The 13,369-nt window shown below is 42.9% G+C and overlaps 1 protein-coding gene across 1 annotated transcript in view; it reads left to right on the top strand.

Moving 5' to 3' along the window:
* LANCL2 (LanC like glutathione S-transferase 2) overlaps positions 1-13,369 on the top strand; it is a 33,213-nt gene that overhangs the window by 15,274 nt on the left and 4,570 nt on the right. The window contains exons 4-8 of the mRNA XM_076330755.1: positions 1,975-2,122; positions 2,738-2,884; positions 6,513-6,695; positions 8,809-8,985; positions 12,879-12,951. Coding sequence (XP_076186870.1) covers positions 1,975-2,122; positions 2,738-2,884; positions 6,513-6,695; positions 8,809-8,985; positions 12,879-12,951 — 728 coding nt within the window. The remainder of the gene's footprint in view (positions 1-1,974; positions 2,123-2,737; positions 2,885-6,512; positions 6,696-8,808; positions 8,986-12,878; positions 12,952-13,369) is intronic.

Genomic DNA, 13,369 nt, shown 5'->3' on the forward strand with positions numbered 1-13,369 from the left:
GATTTTGTCACATTGAAGTGACATTTAACAAAAGTCGCACGCTTATCATCGGCAATATGTAGTGCTTGTGCAGTATGTGATGTTTCCTGTAAAGAGTGGGTCTTAATTGTAGATTCATTACAAAACATGTATGCTGCAGGGATCTGGAAACAGCCACACAGAAACAAGGTACATCGGATTGATATGTGACAAAGATTTAATAAAACAAAGAGGAGGTATTTGCTGAACCGTCAAATGCAAGGGCTTTAATTAGGTCGGAGCATATGAAGGGTAGCCTGAAAAAATTGCAGCCCCTTTTCAAAGTAATCTAAATGTAACAAATGTCTTGAGAAATCCCATTTAGATGTGGAGCTTCCTTGGAGAACTGACTGTCCCTTTGCTGGTACGGAGCTGATTGCTGTCCCAGCGAGGGCTGGAAGCACTGGAGCCCTGTGAGGTTTGCATTCGGCACCAGCAATCCACCTGCTAGCGGTCCAGCAGCATACCTTAGGCTGCCAGAATTTGCAGACTAGCCTTGTGTCCTCATCTCCATTCTGGTTTATATTTGGAAATATAATTGGTCTCTTTCTAATCTAGAATCCTAGTGTGATTAATCTCTGCTGCTGTTCCTGAATGAATATTTCAGTTTTGAAATGGGTGGTAGGTTTGGGGTTTTTTTTGCTCTTAGAACTGGCAGTAAAGTTGGGCATGTCATTTTGGATGCAGCTAGGAAAGCAGTGTTGCTGTAAGGCATGAAGGATGAGTATAGCAAAATGAGATTAGCAATAAATCTTTTAGTCTCGCCTCTCCTTGGAAAGTCATCTCTAGGAGGAGGACTGAAAAGGAGTTTAGTTTGATTATTTGTTTCTTTTCTTCCTTTTTTGTTTACAAATATATTCATGATGCCAGCTGAGTGGTACATTATAGATGTCAAAATGTTATCTGTGATTGCACTTTTAACTTTTACCTTGTAGCTGTCCAGTTGTATGATTTGAATAATAAAACTTAACAGTGGACAGTTTAAAAGAAAGTAATTCAATTCTAAGTCCAAAGCATAGTTCCAAGAAAGGAGTGATAATATAAAACTCCTTTTTTTGTGAGTGGCTTTTCCCTGGTATTAAGCAGTGACAGCATAAACAAGCCATTGGAGTCCGTGTTTTTGCTCCGGCATGATGTTAATGCTAACATTTCTGCCAAGTAATAGCAGCTGGAGGGATCTGGGAATTGAATTTGGTCTTAATCCAGATTGTTTTGCCCCCTCCCACAATTTAAAATGTGATCATCTCCGTGGTTTCATCTAATTGCCAATTTAATCACAAAAGATAGGAAGAGACAGGGAGGGAGTGGGCAGGAAGAAGAGATCTCTGTTCCACCTCAATTGTAATGCAGACTGGTGGAGTAATAGCCCGGAGTCTCTTTGGAGCAAATGAGAGTTGCAATGGCCGGCCCAAGGGGTTTTTTCCATTGCTAAAGGCAAGCAAAAGCTTGTGGATAACAACAGTGCCTTTTTCAAAATTGAGCTGCTAAACATTTGAGACAACGTGTTGCCTGGGGAGGGGGAGTGCTAAATGGTGGTATTGGTCTTTTTTGTTTGTTTCTGTTTTTTCCCTCTTACACATCTACAATTAAGGGTCCACACTTGGGTGAAATTCCCAGAGGCTCCAGGAGGCTTCTCTATTTGTTGGAGTAGCTCTCCAGCCTCCTCCAACCCCCTCCCTGCACCCGTACATCTGTTTCTGTCTGCACAAAAAACTGATAGTTGCACTAATACTAACCTGGCTCTGGCTCCGAGTTGCCTGTCTGTCAGGGATGGCAGGCACGCAGAGCTCCTGTGTGTAAACCTGGCAGCCAGCTGAACTGGGGGTGACTGAAGGGAAGTGGTGGGGCTTTGGCACTTGTTCTGCTTCTGGTTTGATTGATGGCTTGTACAATATGTAGTCCAGTATGGTCTCTAGAGAAGATGCTCTCTCTCCCCACCTTCCTTGTCTGATGCAGGTTGTTGCAACTCCAAAGGGCAGTCGTAAGCACAGATGCTGAACTGCCAGATGAGCTGCTTTATGGCAGAGCAGGTTACCTATATGCCTTGCTGTACCTGAATACTGAAATCGGTCCAGACACTGTCCCACAGTCTGTTATCAAAGAGGTAAGATACTTTTCTCTCTCCAGTGCCACAGCATCAGTGAGGTTGAACTGGAATCACTCCTTCACATAATTCAAGGGATTAAGAGAGGGATGCTGGAGAGGAGAGGGACCTAGAACTGGGAACTCAGTCTCATCTGTCCCCAATCTCTTCCCCCTTTCCCTGCTGCCCAGCTGGGACTGAGACAGGCCAGTGGGGGTGGGTCCATGGCCAGCCATGGAAATGGATCTAATATGTAACTAGTTTTGGAGCATTTGAGGATAACAAATTGTTACGAAAAACCTTAAGACAGAAGTGTTTAAGTGAAAAGAACGAGAATTCAGTGTGGGGAAGATGCATGACTGTTCTGCAGATACCAGAACCAGAGAAGGCAGGCCTGGAAAAAAGTGATTAGAAATATTTATATGTTAAATTTCTACTCTTAGAAATATGTGTGATTCCATCATTTAGGAAAAATTCCATTTCTACCTCAACACTCAAGTCCAAATGAATTGAATATTGTTGCCCTATCACTGTTTATCATAGCTTATTCTTTACTGTGGTTTTAGTCATGACAAAGCAAAACCCTCTGAATCAAAGCAAGCGAGACAGACGGAAGGGGTGTGTTCTCTTTCTTAGGTAGTAGATGCTATTATTGAATCGGGGAGAAACTTTTCGAAGGAGGAGCGGAAAACAGACCGTTGTCCTCTGTTGTACCAGTGGCACAGGAAGCAGTATGTTGGAGCGGCCCATGGAGTGGCTGGGATCTATTACATGCTCATGCAGGTAAGAGTGTCTTCTGTGGGCTGGGGTGAAACACCAGTGATTTCTTGTTTTGCATCAGAGGATCTTATCTTCAGCTTTCGTGCATGTGCAGTGTTGTGCAGGGTCAGGGTCTCACAGTTAGGAGTTAAGACTCTGCAGCACATAACTGTGCAGAATGCTAGGTCAGGTCCTGGTAGCAGAAGAAAACTGTGACTTGGGTATCCTCTCATTAGAGTGAATTAACCCTTGAGTTGTGGTTCAGAGCACCAGCGTTCCAGGAGCTGAAGTTCCTATCCTCAACAGAGACAGTGAGGTGCCCCTCGTGCTCATACTTACTCCTTCTGGTGCCTGCAGTTAGACCAGCTAAATATTCACTTACCATCCATCACTCTTCAATTTTTTGCTATTTTTAAATGAGTGTACTGCTGGTGTCTCCTGCCCTCCAAGCCCTTCCTCTCTTCCCCAGTGACTTTTTTTTTTCCCCACTGTCTTGAAGCTTTTGGAAGACTATCCTTAATCACACATTAGTCTTCATTGTGGTTTTATTCTTTAGATGTTCTTCCTCTTCCTTATCTCCCCCTCTCTCTCCCCCAAAAATCTGATGTTCCTTAGTGCATTTATGACCCCTGCTCTCTTCTTTCTGTTGTCCTGAGTAAGATTCCTCTCTTCTGTATACCTCCTCTTTCCCACACTTAAATCTATTCCCCGTTGACCTGAGATTCTCCAATAGGATTATGACGTTTTTTCAAAACAGACCTGTATATCTTATTTCTGTTGTACAATCTGGAAAAGAGCCTTAAGATTCATTATAGAAGATGGCCATAGAGTGGCAAAATTTGTATTTTACCTGTTTCTGATTTTTAAAGGTGCTGCCAGTCTGTGCATCTTTGTAAATGTTAATTTTCTTACCAGCTCATGCAGAATGACTTTCCTTCAGGCAAGTCATTGTATGTCCAAATGTGTACAAGAAGGATTGTACGTCCTCGCAGGGTGAAGCTGAATGCGTATAAATGTTCACTGCAGAAGTGACTGAGCTGGTACTTGGTGTTGCCACTGCTCAGCCATTCCTCATTTGCAAAAGATGCTGTGACTTCTCCATGTGTTTCAGATTAGCTCACATCACTTCCACCAGTAGCTGAGGCTAAAGCAGCTGACTTTGCTGTGGAAGTGGCTACTGCTCTGGTACCTGGGGGCGTGTCTTAACCTCACTACAGCCATTTTGTGTAGTGACCATCTCACTGGGGCCTCAGGCTGCTCTGATTTACTGTGCCCTTACCTTCACTTCCTGCTTTCTTCAACAAGGTGGTCCACCTCATTCTGGCTCCTTCATCTTCCTGGCTTCCATTTTTCCTTCCCTGGCTCTGCTAGATTTTCTGAGAAACTTCTGGTCCTTTAAAGAAGCCTCTTTAAAGGCTCCATCCTTCACTTACTATTCAAGGCTGATAGCAGAAACAATTCCACGGTGCTTTTTGGCTTAAGCAGAAGCTACTCTGTCTACATGTTAAAATTGTAACTATCTTTTCCTTTACATATAATTGCTGCTTTTAAGAATTACCACAAAGCCATTGTTTATGCAGCATTAGATTACTGTCTTTTCACTGTACATTAAATATTGTGAGTCATGCAGAGTTGAGTCATCCGCTGCAGAAGAAGACGGCATATCGGAGTCCCATCCTTTCTCCATCCCTCCCACGCCAAATGAGGAGAATTTTTCTGTATTTTCAGCAAAGAATTCAGGAGATAATTTGTTGAGTAGCTGTTTGATAACAAAAAAAGGGCGTCCAGCATAGCACCTGAGATGTGAAGGTCACTGATCATCATTTCTGTACACCACCTTTATGAGGAAACATGTATTGCTGGATTTATTTACAGAAGACTACTGGAAGAATAAGAGCTCAGCAGTGTTAAATAACTCATCCAGGAGGTAGAGGAGGAATTCTGAAGTGCTAGCTAGGGAATCTCTAATCCTAGCCCCTTTCACTAACCCTGGGGCAAAAATGTCTGTTTGCATATCATTGCTCTTGGCAAGAGGGTCAGGACACATACTTGTAGGTTACTTTTTTGCTGTTGGAAGTAGGTGCTGGGTACCTCAGCAGCTTGGGCAAAATACTTGTACTCAGACCTTCTCAGAAGCACAAAGTGAGAAGGAGGTTTGTAAAGAGCTCTGCTCTTCTTGGATTTACCTCCCAAGGACAGATGTGCTGGGCTGGGCTTGCCTTGCACGGATCAAGACTGTAGGCATTTATTGCTGTTGGCCATCTGCTTTGCCTTCTGCTGCAGGGGTGCAGCGTGAAATCAGAGCCCCAAAACAAAGCTTCCACCAGAACAAGAGCCTCCCTACCCCACAGGTCAGTGTCTGAGTGAGGGCTGATCAGATCTGGGGTGTTCTTCATGATAAGCTGATCTGTATTCAGGTGTACTTGTGATTAGCAGCGTGAAGGTTTCTGTTCCACTCAGAAAAGCGCAGAGGTGGAGTTTGCTTGAGGGACCTGGTAGGTAGAAGTCTGGCAAAGCTTTCCTGGCTGAGGTGAAATAGAGGCTTTTGGTTTTTTCAGGTTACTGAAAATACAGCTATTGAAAGTCTTCCTTCATTTGGCTGTAAGACTGTCAATTGTAGCAGTATGCTCACCTATGGAATGCAAATGTGCTGGAGCTGGTGGGAAACAGTGAAATTGTATGACATTGAGTCAGCAACAAAGACAAGCTATTTGAAAAAACAAGCTCAGTTATTAGGCTCCTGTAGGCTCCAATTTCTACAGTTGTTCCCACAGTTTGCAGGAATTCCAGAAGTCATGTAGGCTGTGTAAAAATAGAGCTCTGTTATGAAAATACTGTAAAATGGCCTGGTAGAGGAGGGAATGCCAACAAAGAACAACTGCAGACCCAACAGATACTCGGCTTCTAAACCTTTACTTACAAGGAGCATGCAGGTTGATGGATATGTTCTCCTTTTGGCAAGGATGTAAACTAAATAGAAGAAATGAGAAAGAAAATTCAGAAGAGCAATCTAAGGATGATTTTGTAGTACAAAGATGTTTAGCTACCTGGAGAAGTAGCTGTTGCTTCTGAAATTGGAAATGCAGATTTATAGCCCATAGCTTCAGGGAGTTTTGTTTATGATGGAAAACTTTAACCTTCGTAAACCTCTGCCAGGTATGCCACTACATACACTCCTCTTCATTTATTGGGAAACAGGACAGGTTTGTGAACGTTAGTTATTTTTAAAACGAAACGTGCAACCCATTGTGTTTTAAGTGTGTATTATGAGCAACGTAGCTATAAAATCATCTTTCTCCTGTAAGTCTTCTCTCTATTTTAAGGTATAAAGAGAGGCCTGGGAATCTTGAAATCCACATCCCGTTCTCAGTTCTTCCATAGTCTTTCTGTGTCACCTCCAGTAAGACAAGTAACAACTTGGTGCCCCAGTTTCTTTGTCTGTACAGTAGGTGTAAAAATGCTCTTCACAAGGGTATTGTAAGCAGACATTAATTAAATCTGTATGAAGTGATTCAAAGTATTTGGATCAAGGGCACGTATGTAGGATCCTTGAAAATAGAGCATAGAATTAAGTGTTGATGCACAATATGTTACTACTTCTGTTTATGGTTTTGGTGGTGTTTTTTGTTTTTTTTTTTAATGTTTTCTTTAGCCAGTTGCAAATGTGGACCAGGAGACCCTGGCAGAGCTGGTGAAGCCAAGCATTGACTATGTGCGTCATAAAAAATTCAGATCTGGGAATTACCCATCGTCACTGAGCAATGAGACTGACAGACTGGTGCACTGGTGCCATGGTGCCCCCGGAGTCATCCACATGCTCATGCAAGCTTATAAGGTGAATCATTCTGTGTTCATATAGACCTCTATTTTTATAGAGACACCTGTGTGCGGGCCTGTTAGATTGTAAGGCTTGCATTTTACGTCTTTCTAGATCTAGACTTTCAAACCAGAACCCTAGGCTACACACCTAAAAATCTCAAAATACTTACATATGTAAGTATGTTTATATGAGGAAATAAGTGGGTAAAATAGCTTCTCAGGGTGCTAGTAGTTACTAGACTTCAGGCTTTCTTGGAAAAGGGCCATGTATTTAAACAATTTGATATCAGAGTCCTGAGTGTGAGAAAATTGACCTAAATTCTTTGAATACTCATCCCAGGAGTTTTAAGGATTATGTTGGTTTTCAAAAGCGTAGGTTCATGTGTCTTGCCAAAGAATGTCTTCCATAAATTACTCCATTATTAAGATATAGCTCTTGAGAACTTAACATCAGAGCAAAGATCCCAGGCCCCTTCTAGGGCATAAATATAACTGCTGAGCTACCACAAGCCTACTGTTTCGTCTTGTCCATCCTTAACTAGGTTTGCCATCTCTCTTGTGTTGTGCACTTCTGATTTGCATAACATTTGAAAGTATGCCATTTAATTAAATTTATGCAAATTGATTCTTGCTTTTGACAGCCCTCCTTGGCAGATTCCCTGGTCGACCTCTGGGTGGGCTGATGAAAAGCAGGCATGGTTTATGGAATAATTACTCATGCTGCTACCTGAAATGTGAACTGTAAATCTCTTACAGCATTGCTGAATGTAGCAGCAGTCACAGTTGCTTTTTCTTTGGACTGTGGTAGGAGGTGGACTTAACACTGCAGACTTCCCCCCCTGCCCCCCCTCCCCCTTCTTTGTCAAGGTGATGCTTTTCCCAGCACAAAATGTTTTGCAGGAGGTAAGAGGGATACGACCAAGTTCTGTTTAGCAGTCTCCTTTCTGGCCTCTTCTTATGTTTAAGGTGATGGGGCATATGATGCTTTTCTTTTGCTCTTTATACTCTGCTTTTTGAAGAAGCGATAAGAAAAATTGGAGTATGTTTTGCCAGCTATGCTTTCACACCAAGCACAGGGACTTGCGGTAACAGATAGCAGTGTTTGTCCTGGAAATCATATGCTGTTGCCAGGCCTTAATTTGAAATGTTCCAGCTAAGTAGCTGACAAACCCTGTTCAGAGAGAGGGACTTTCTTTATCAAGCTTGTGGATTTAAGAATCTTGCATGTTAATTGCTTCTATTACCTTATTAAATAGCCTGGTAGTGGATGCCGTCTCTAAAGGACTAAGTCTACAGTAGTGCATCAGTTACTTTTTGGTTTTTTTTTTTTTTGTCTTGTTGATCTGTAGAGTGACTTAGGCAAAGGGGAGCAAAAAAGTAGCCTTATAAGGGTGGAAGTCTGGTGGTGTTCAGCTAAATTACTTGCTTTTGTTTTCTGCTCTCTTGATGGGCTCTCTGTGTCCAAAATGCACTTAAGTTGCAATAAACTTTGCAAAATTGGTCCTGTGCCCGAACTGGCTAGTGCTTCTGAGTATTTCCAATACAAATACTAATCAAGGTAGTGGAATGTTCCTACTTGTACTTGTGACAGAGAAAAGAGCCCTGTGCTATGCAAAGAGATATTCTTGTGCATTTTTGACATGGAATTGAAGGCAGACGGTGAGTAACCAGGAAGAATTACTCAGAAAGACCAGGACCTAGCCCTTTAGGACCAGATTTGATGGCCAGTATTCTGTGTTACATTTCTTGGAGGCAAGAATTACACTTCTGTATTTCAAATCAAATAATATTGTGGTTTGGGAATGGAGGGGAGAAGCAAAAAAGGACCACGTACCCTTCAAATAGATTATAGGTTGTAGAACCAAGGGCCTTGAACTTGAGTTTTTCCTTTGGGGTCCTGATGTCAGAAACAAAAACTTGAAAAGTTCTTTCTTTTTCCATGCAGGGAAAGGAGAAACAACTTAGTAAGAATAGAAAGGCAAGTCTGTAATGAATGGATTATTAAAATTCAAAATAAATTGTATATGGAAAAACCCCACACCAACAGTGAAACATCTCTCAGGTCCAGCTTCCTTTTGTTTTCATTAGTGCTTCAATTTATGTGTATTTATTCTCTTTTTATTCCACAGACTTTTAAAGAGGATAAATACTTGAAAGATGCTATGGATTGTAGCGATGTCATCTGGCAGAGAGGTTTATTGAGAAAAGGATATGGGATCTGCCATGGCACTGCTGGCAATGGCTACTCCTTCTTGTCTCTCTATAACCTAACTCAGGACAAAAAGTACCTCTACCGAGCTTGCAAGGTGAGCTCTGCAGCATCCCAACAAAATTACTGTTCCCTTTCATGTCATAACGCCCGTGCAAGAGTAAACTGTGAGTGGAGTAGGCTGTTGTGTGCTAGAGCTGGAGCTGGCTGGCTGGGTGGGACAACAGGGTCCCATCGCTTGCTCCGCTTTACTCACACTTTGACTGGACGACTTCAACTGTGTACGTGGGGCACACACCTTCTTAATACGCAGAGTGAAACGCACAAATGTTCTGTAAGGGGGGGAGGGAGGAACTAAACATGTATTCAGAAGAAGATAGAGTCTGAAAATCAGCCTGCCTGAACAATAACAGACTAATGTTATGTGGTGCTAATTATTCCATTGAGACATCCACTGTCGTCCTCAGCTCCTCAAGCGATATTGTTTGTAGTCTTTTGTAATTATTTGTTTTCAGACTAGTGTCTGTTTGGGGCTTTTAGAGCTCTGAATTGCAGTTATTAAATTGCTCACTTAGATGATTTTTTTTTTTCATTATTACAAATTGCAGAGAAAGACACGCTCAGAATTTTTCCACTGGAATTGTCCAGGTTCTGCTATCAGCTCTGACTACGCTAGCAGTTACCGAAGGAGAAGGCTTTCTCTGCCTCTGTTTCCTCATCTCATAAGACTTTGGTTTGGTTTGCTAGGGTCTTTTTCAGCTTGATTCACTGATATTAGGTTTCATATTGCATACGTAGCTATTTAGCTGAGGCCTTTTTAAAAATATTGCAATGGGAAATTTGATGAGTTGCTTCTTAGGTGCTTTTAGATGAGTACTGGCCATATGTAAAGCTATTGTATTTATCTCCACTGTCAGCCTGTCCTCCATCAGCAGAGCTTTAAAAAGTTACTGCTTGTCTCACATTTACCAAAGCATCACGCCATGAGGACACGTGTAAGCATACCTGCATCCCAGAGAATGTAATAAACCCCTAGCACTCCCACAGCAAATGTGTGACTTTGTTACATGTGGACTCACCCACTGCTGACGTGTGAGCCATGGCACCAAGCAGGCATTGCTGCCGGCCCAGCTATCGGGCTCTCCCTGTCACCCTTCATGCTAGTACATCTTCTGTGGCTCTGTGCAACATTGGCAACTCCTGTTGGTGCTGCATTTCTGGCCCAAGAGAGCCCTGACGTTCTTCCATACCAAGCTAGAGAAAAGCAAGCATATCTATTTCAAAGCCGAAAAAGGAAGGGACTCAGTTACGTACCTGAAATCCCTTTGAGAAGGAAGATGTGGCATAGTGGCCAAAGACTGACTGCTGGAGGTGCCCAGCATAGTCAGGTCCGGCAGCGTATTTGCAGCCATTCTGCATTTTAGCATCTCCAGCATTCAGTCAGGCCCTTCAGGCTCTTGCAGGGGAAATCTTGAAACAGGCAGAGGAATTTGCTTGTCTGGCATTCTTGAAATCTCTTCTTTTTGAGCCAAAGCATTCAGGGAAGCAAGCGCGCAGTTATGTTGGTACCTAAAGGCATGTAACTGAGAGGACTAGATGGCTCCCCTCCCAGGGGTGTTTGCTCACACCAAAAATATGAGGCACAGGGGAAGGAGTCTGGCCAGGAATCCCTGCTTACCTCTCGGGAGCCATGAAACTGTTTTCACAAATGAAACAGAAGAGCTTGAAAGGCCACGGCTCACAGAGACCCCTGGTTTGTGCTTCTCACTTACGGCTTCACAGCTTTTCTCCAGCATTATCAGACAGGCTCCCAGGAGGCTGAGCTGCTCCTAGCTGGCCTGCCCGTGGGAGGAGAGAGGGGCTGCAGCATCCTGGGCTCCAGGTAACAGAGAGCATTCGAGCCCGGTGCTGCTCAGCATTGTGATTAAACCACTGCTGATGGCAAGCATGCCCCGTCTATGTGACAAATAATGGCAGATGTCTTCCTGCTAGAAGATTTTTACACTCTCCCCTTGGTTTAACAAAGATATTAGTGTGGCTTACTGGATCTACGAGTTGTGCTGAAGCTACGAACTTGTAAATGATGGTTGTGCTTCAGTAGCCTGGGGTGCATTTTTTTAATTTCTGTTGCAGTTCCCAGGCTGGCAGTAATGATAAAGGCTAGTAATAAGATGTGGATGGTGGAAGAATTGATTGTAGTTTAGAAACATGCCATGAACATGTTCTGTCCTCACATATAAGACAAGATTACATGGAGAATTAAACCTCGGTTTGAAGATTTATACCTGGGGGGGGGCCCAAAAATGTTTCATCAGTTCTCAATAGCAGTGTGGACCACAGTGCTTGTGTTTGTGGGTTTTTTGCTGGGTTTCCTCAAGACATTCACACACATGCACACACCCCTACCAAGAGAAGAAAAATCCATCCCCCAATAAACATTTAAACAGAACAGAGTGGGGGGAAGGAGGGTGGAGATGCCACCCTTTATCCTCCTGTTGAACAGATTTGATGGCTCTGGGGGCATGCTCACACCCCATATAGCTCCAACTCTGGAGCCGGGGCACCCTCTAGTTAGTAGGATGATCTGTTTGCTAGCAGGTTGGCAAATTGCAGGGGGAGCAGAGAGAGACCTCTCAGTTCTTTGCTTTGCAGGAATCTTCACACTGTATTCTGAATAAGCAGTGGTTTGCTTCCAAGCACAGAAATGCCAGGGGAACTTGTGGCCCCCTGTATGCTCTGGTGAGCCATAAAGGAGAAATAGATGGTTGATATTAAATGTGGATATTAGATGTGGTTCACAAGTCATGTATGTCTAATGTAGCTACTGTAGCAGTGTTGATCAAACACAAGAAAGACACGTAACTCTCTCTAATCATATTCCATCTTCTGCAACAAAATATTCATGACGATAATTGTCTGACTGTATTTATAACAATTTTTCATAAGGCTTGGGGAGAGCAAATAAATAAAATTAAGTAATGGCAGCAGGAGAGTTAATACTTTAAATTGGTGCATGGAAGTGAAAGAAAACCAAAATGCAATTAGCAACCCAAAGTCCTGAGCACGTGGATAAATTAAGCACCAAGATAGATAAGAAACTGATATTACAGTATTAGAAAAAAATTTGCCCTTGAAACTGAATATATCTGTTCTCGCAGCATTTGTCATTGAGGTGTAGCAGGGTTGATTTACAGAAAACAGAAGTACAGCCCACCTAATTACATTGTTATGAAACGGAAACTTGTGCTGTGGAAATACGTATCCTAAAACCTAATTGCAGCCTTGTCACAGTTGAAGTGGGACAAATTGATCTCGGACAGTGATTTCTGTGTTGTGTCTCTGCTTACACTATTTTCCTGGTCTCAGCTGGGATAATTTTCTTCCTAGTAGCTGGTACAGTGCTGTGTTTTGGATTTAGGATGAGAACAAAGTTGATGACGCACCGATGTTTTAGTTGTTGCCAGGTAATGCTTACACTAGCCAAGGACTTTTTAGTTTTCCATGCTCTACCGACTGAGAAGGCTGGAGGTGCACAAGAAGCTGGGAGGGGGCACAGCCAAACTGGCCCAAGGGACATTCCATACCATGTGACGTCATGCTCAGTACATAAACTGGGGGGAAAACTAGCCGGGGGGGCCGCTGCTCAGGGACTGGCTGGGCATCGGTCAGCGGGTGGTGAGCAATTGCATTGTGCATCACTTGCTTTGTATATTCTTTTATCATTATTATTACTGTTACTATTTTATTTTATTTATCTCAACCCACGAGTTTTTTTCACTTTTACTCTTCCGATTCTCTCCCCCATCCTACCGGGAGGGGAAAGTGAGTGAGTGGCTGTGGTGCTCAGTTGCCGGCTGGGGTTAAACCATGACAATTATTTTACATTTAGTACCTATTAAAGATATGCAGATACTCAAGCTTGCATTTAACAGTCTTAAATAAAAAAAAAATTTTAAAAACCCACTTTTTTTTTTTTTATGTTTTCCCCAGTTTGCTGAATGGTGTTTGGAGTATGGTGCACATGGATGTCGTATTCCTGACCGACCTTATTCTCTCTTTGAAGGTAAAGTGATGGTGTTGCATATGGTATTATATTATACAGGGAGGGCGAGCAACCTTGCAGTTTTGGCACATGCTTAGGAGTTGAGAAATCTTTGGTGGGTTCCTCTACTATTAAAAATAGACCCACCCCCTACCACCACCTCTGCCTAAAAGAAGGAGGAGGGGGGAGAAAAAGACAAAAGAAAATCATTCACTATCACAACTTTCACTTTTGGTTGCGTTTCAGCATTTTCAAATGTAAAGCCAGTGCCACTGTCATTCTTGAATAAAATTCTGCTGTGCTGATGCCTCTTGGCTTAAAGCAAACAGAAGTCCGGGCAACAGTTTTGTCGCAGGTGGTATTGCAGAGGGACTGGGCAGAGGAGCAGCTGTGGGTAGGGGGTCTCAAAGCAGTTGCTGGCTTGTCAGAACTAGACCTT

Source organism: Aptenodytes patagonicus, chromosome 2 (genome assembly GCF_965638725.1).
Source record: "Aptenodytes patagonicus chromosome 2, bAptPat1.pri.cur, whole genome shotgun sequence".
NCBI classification, from domain to species: Eukaryota; Metazoa; Chordata; class Aves; order Sphenisciformes; family Spheniscidae; genus Aptenodytes; species Aptenodytes patagonicus.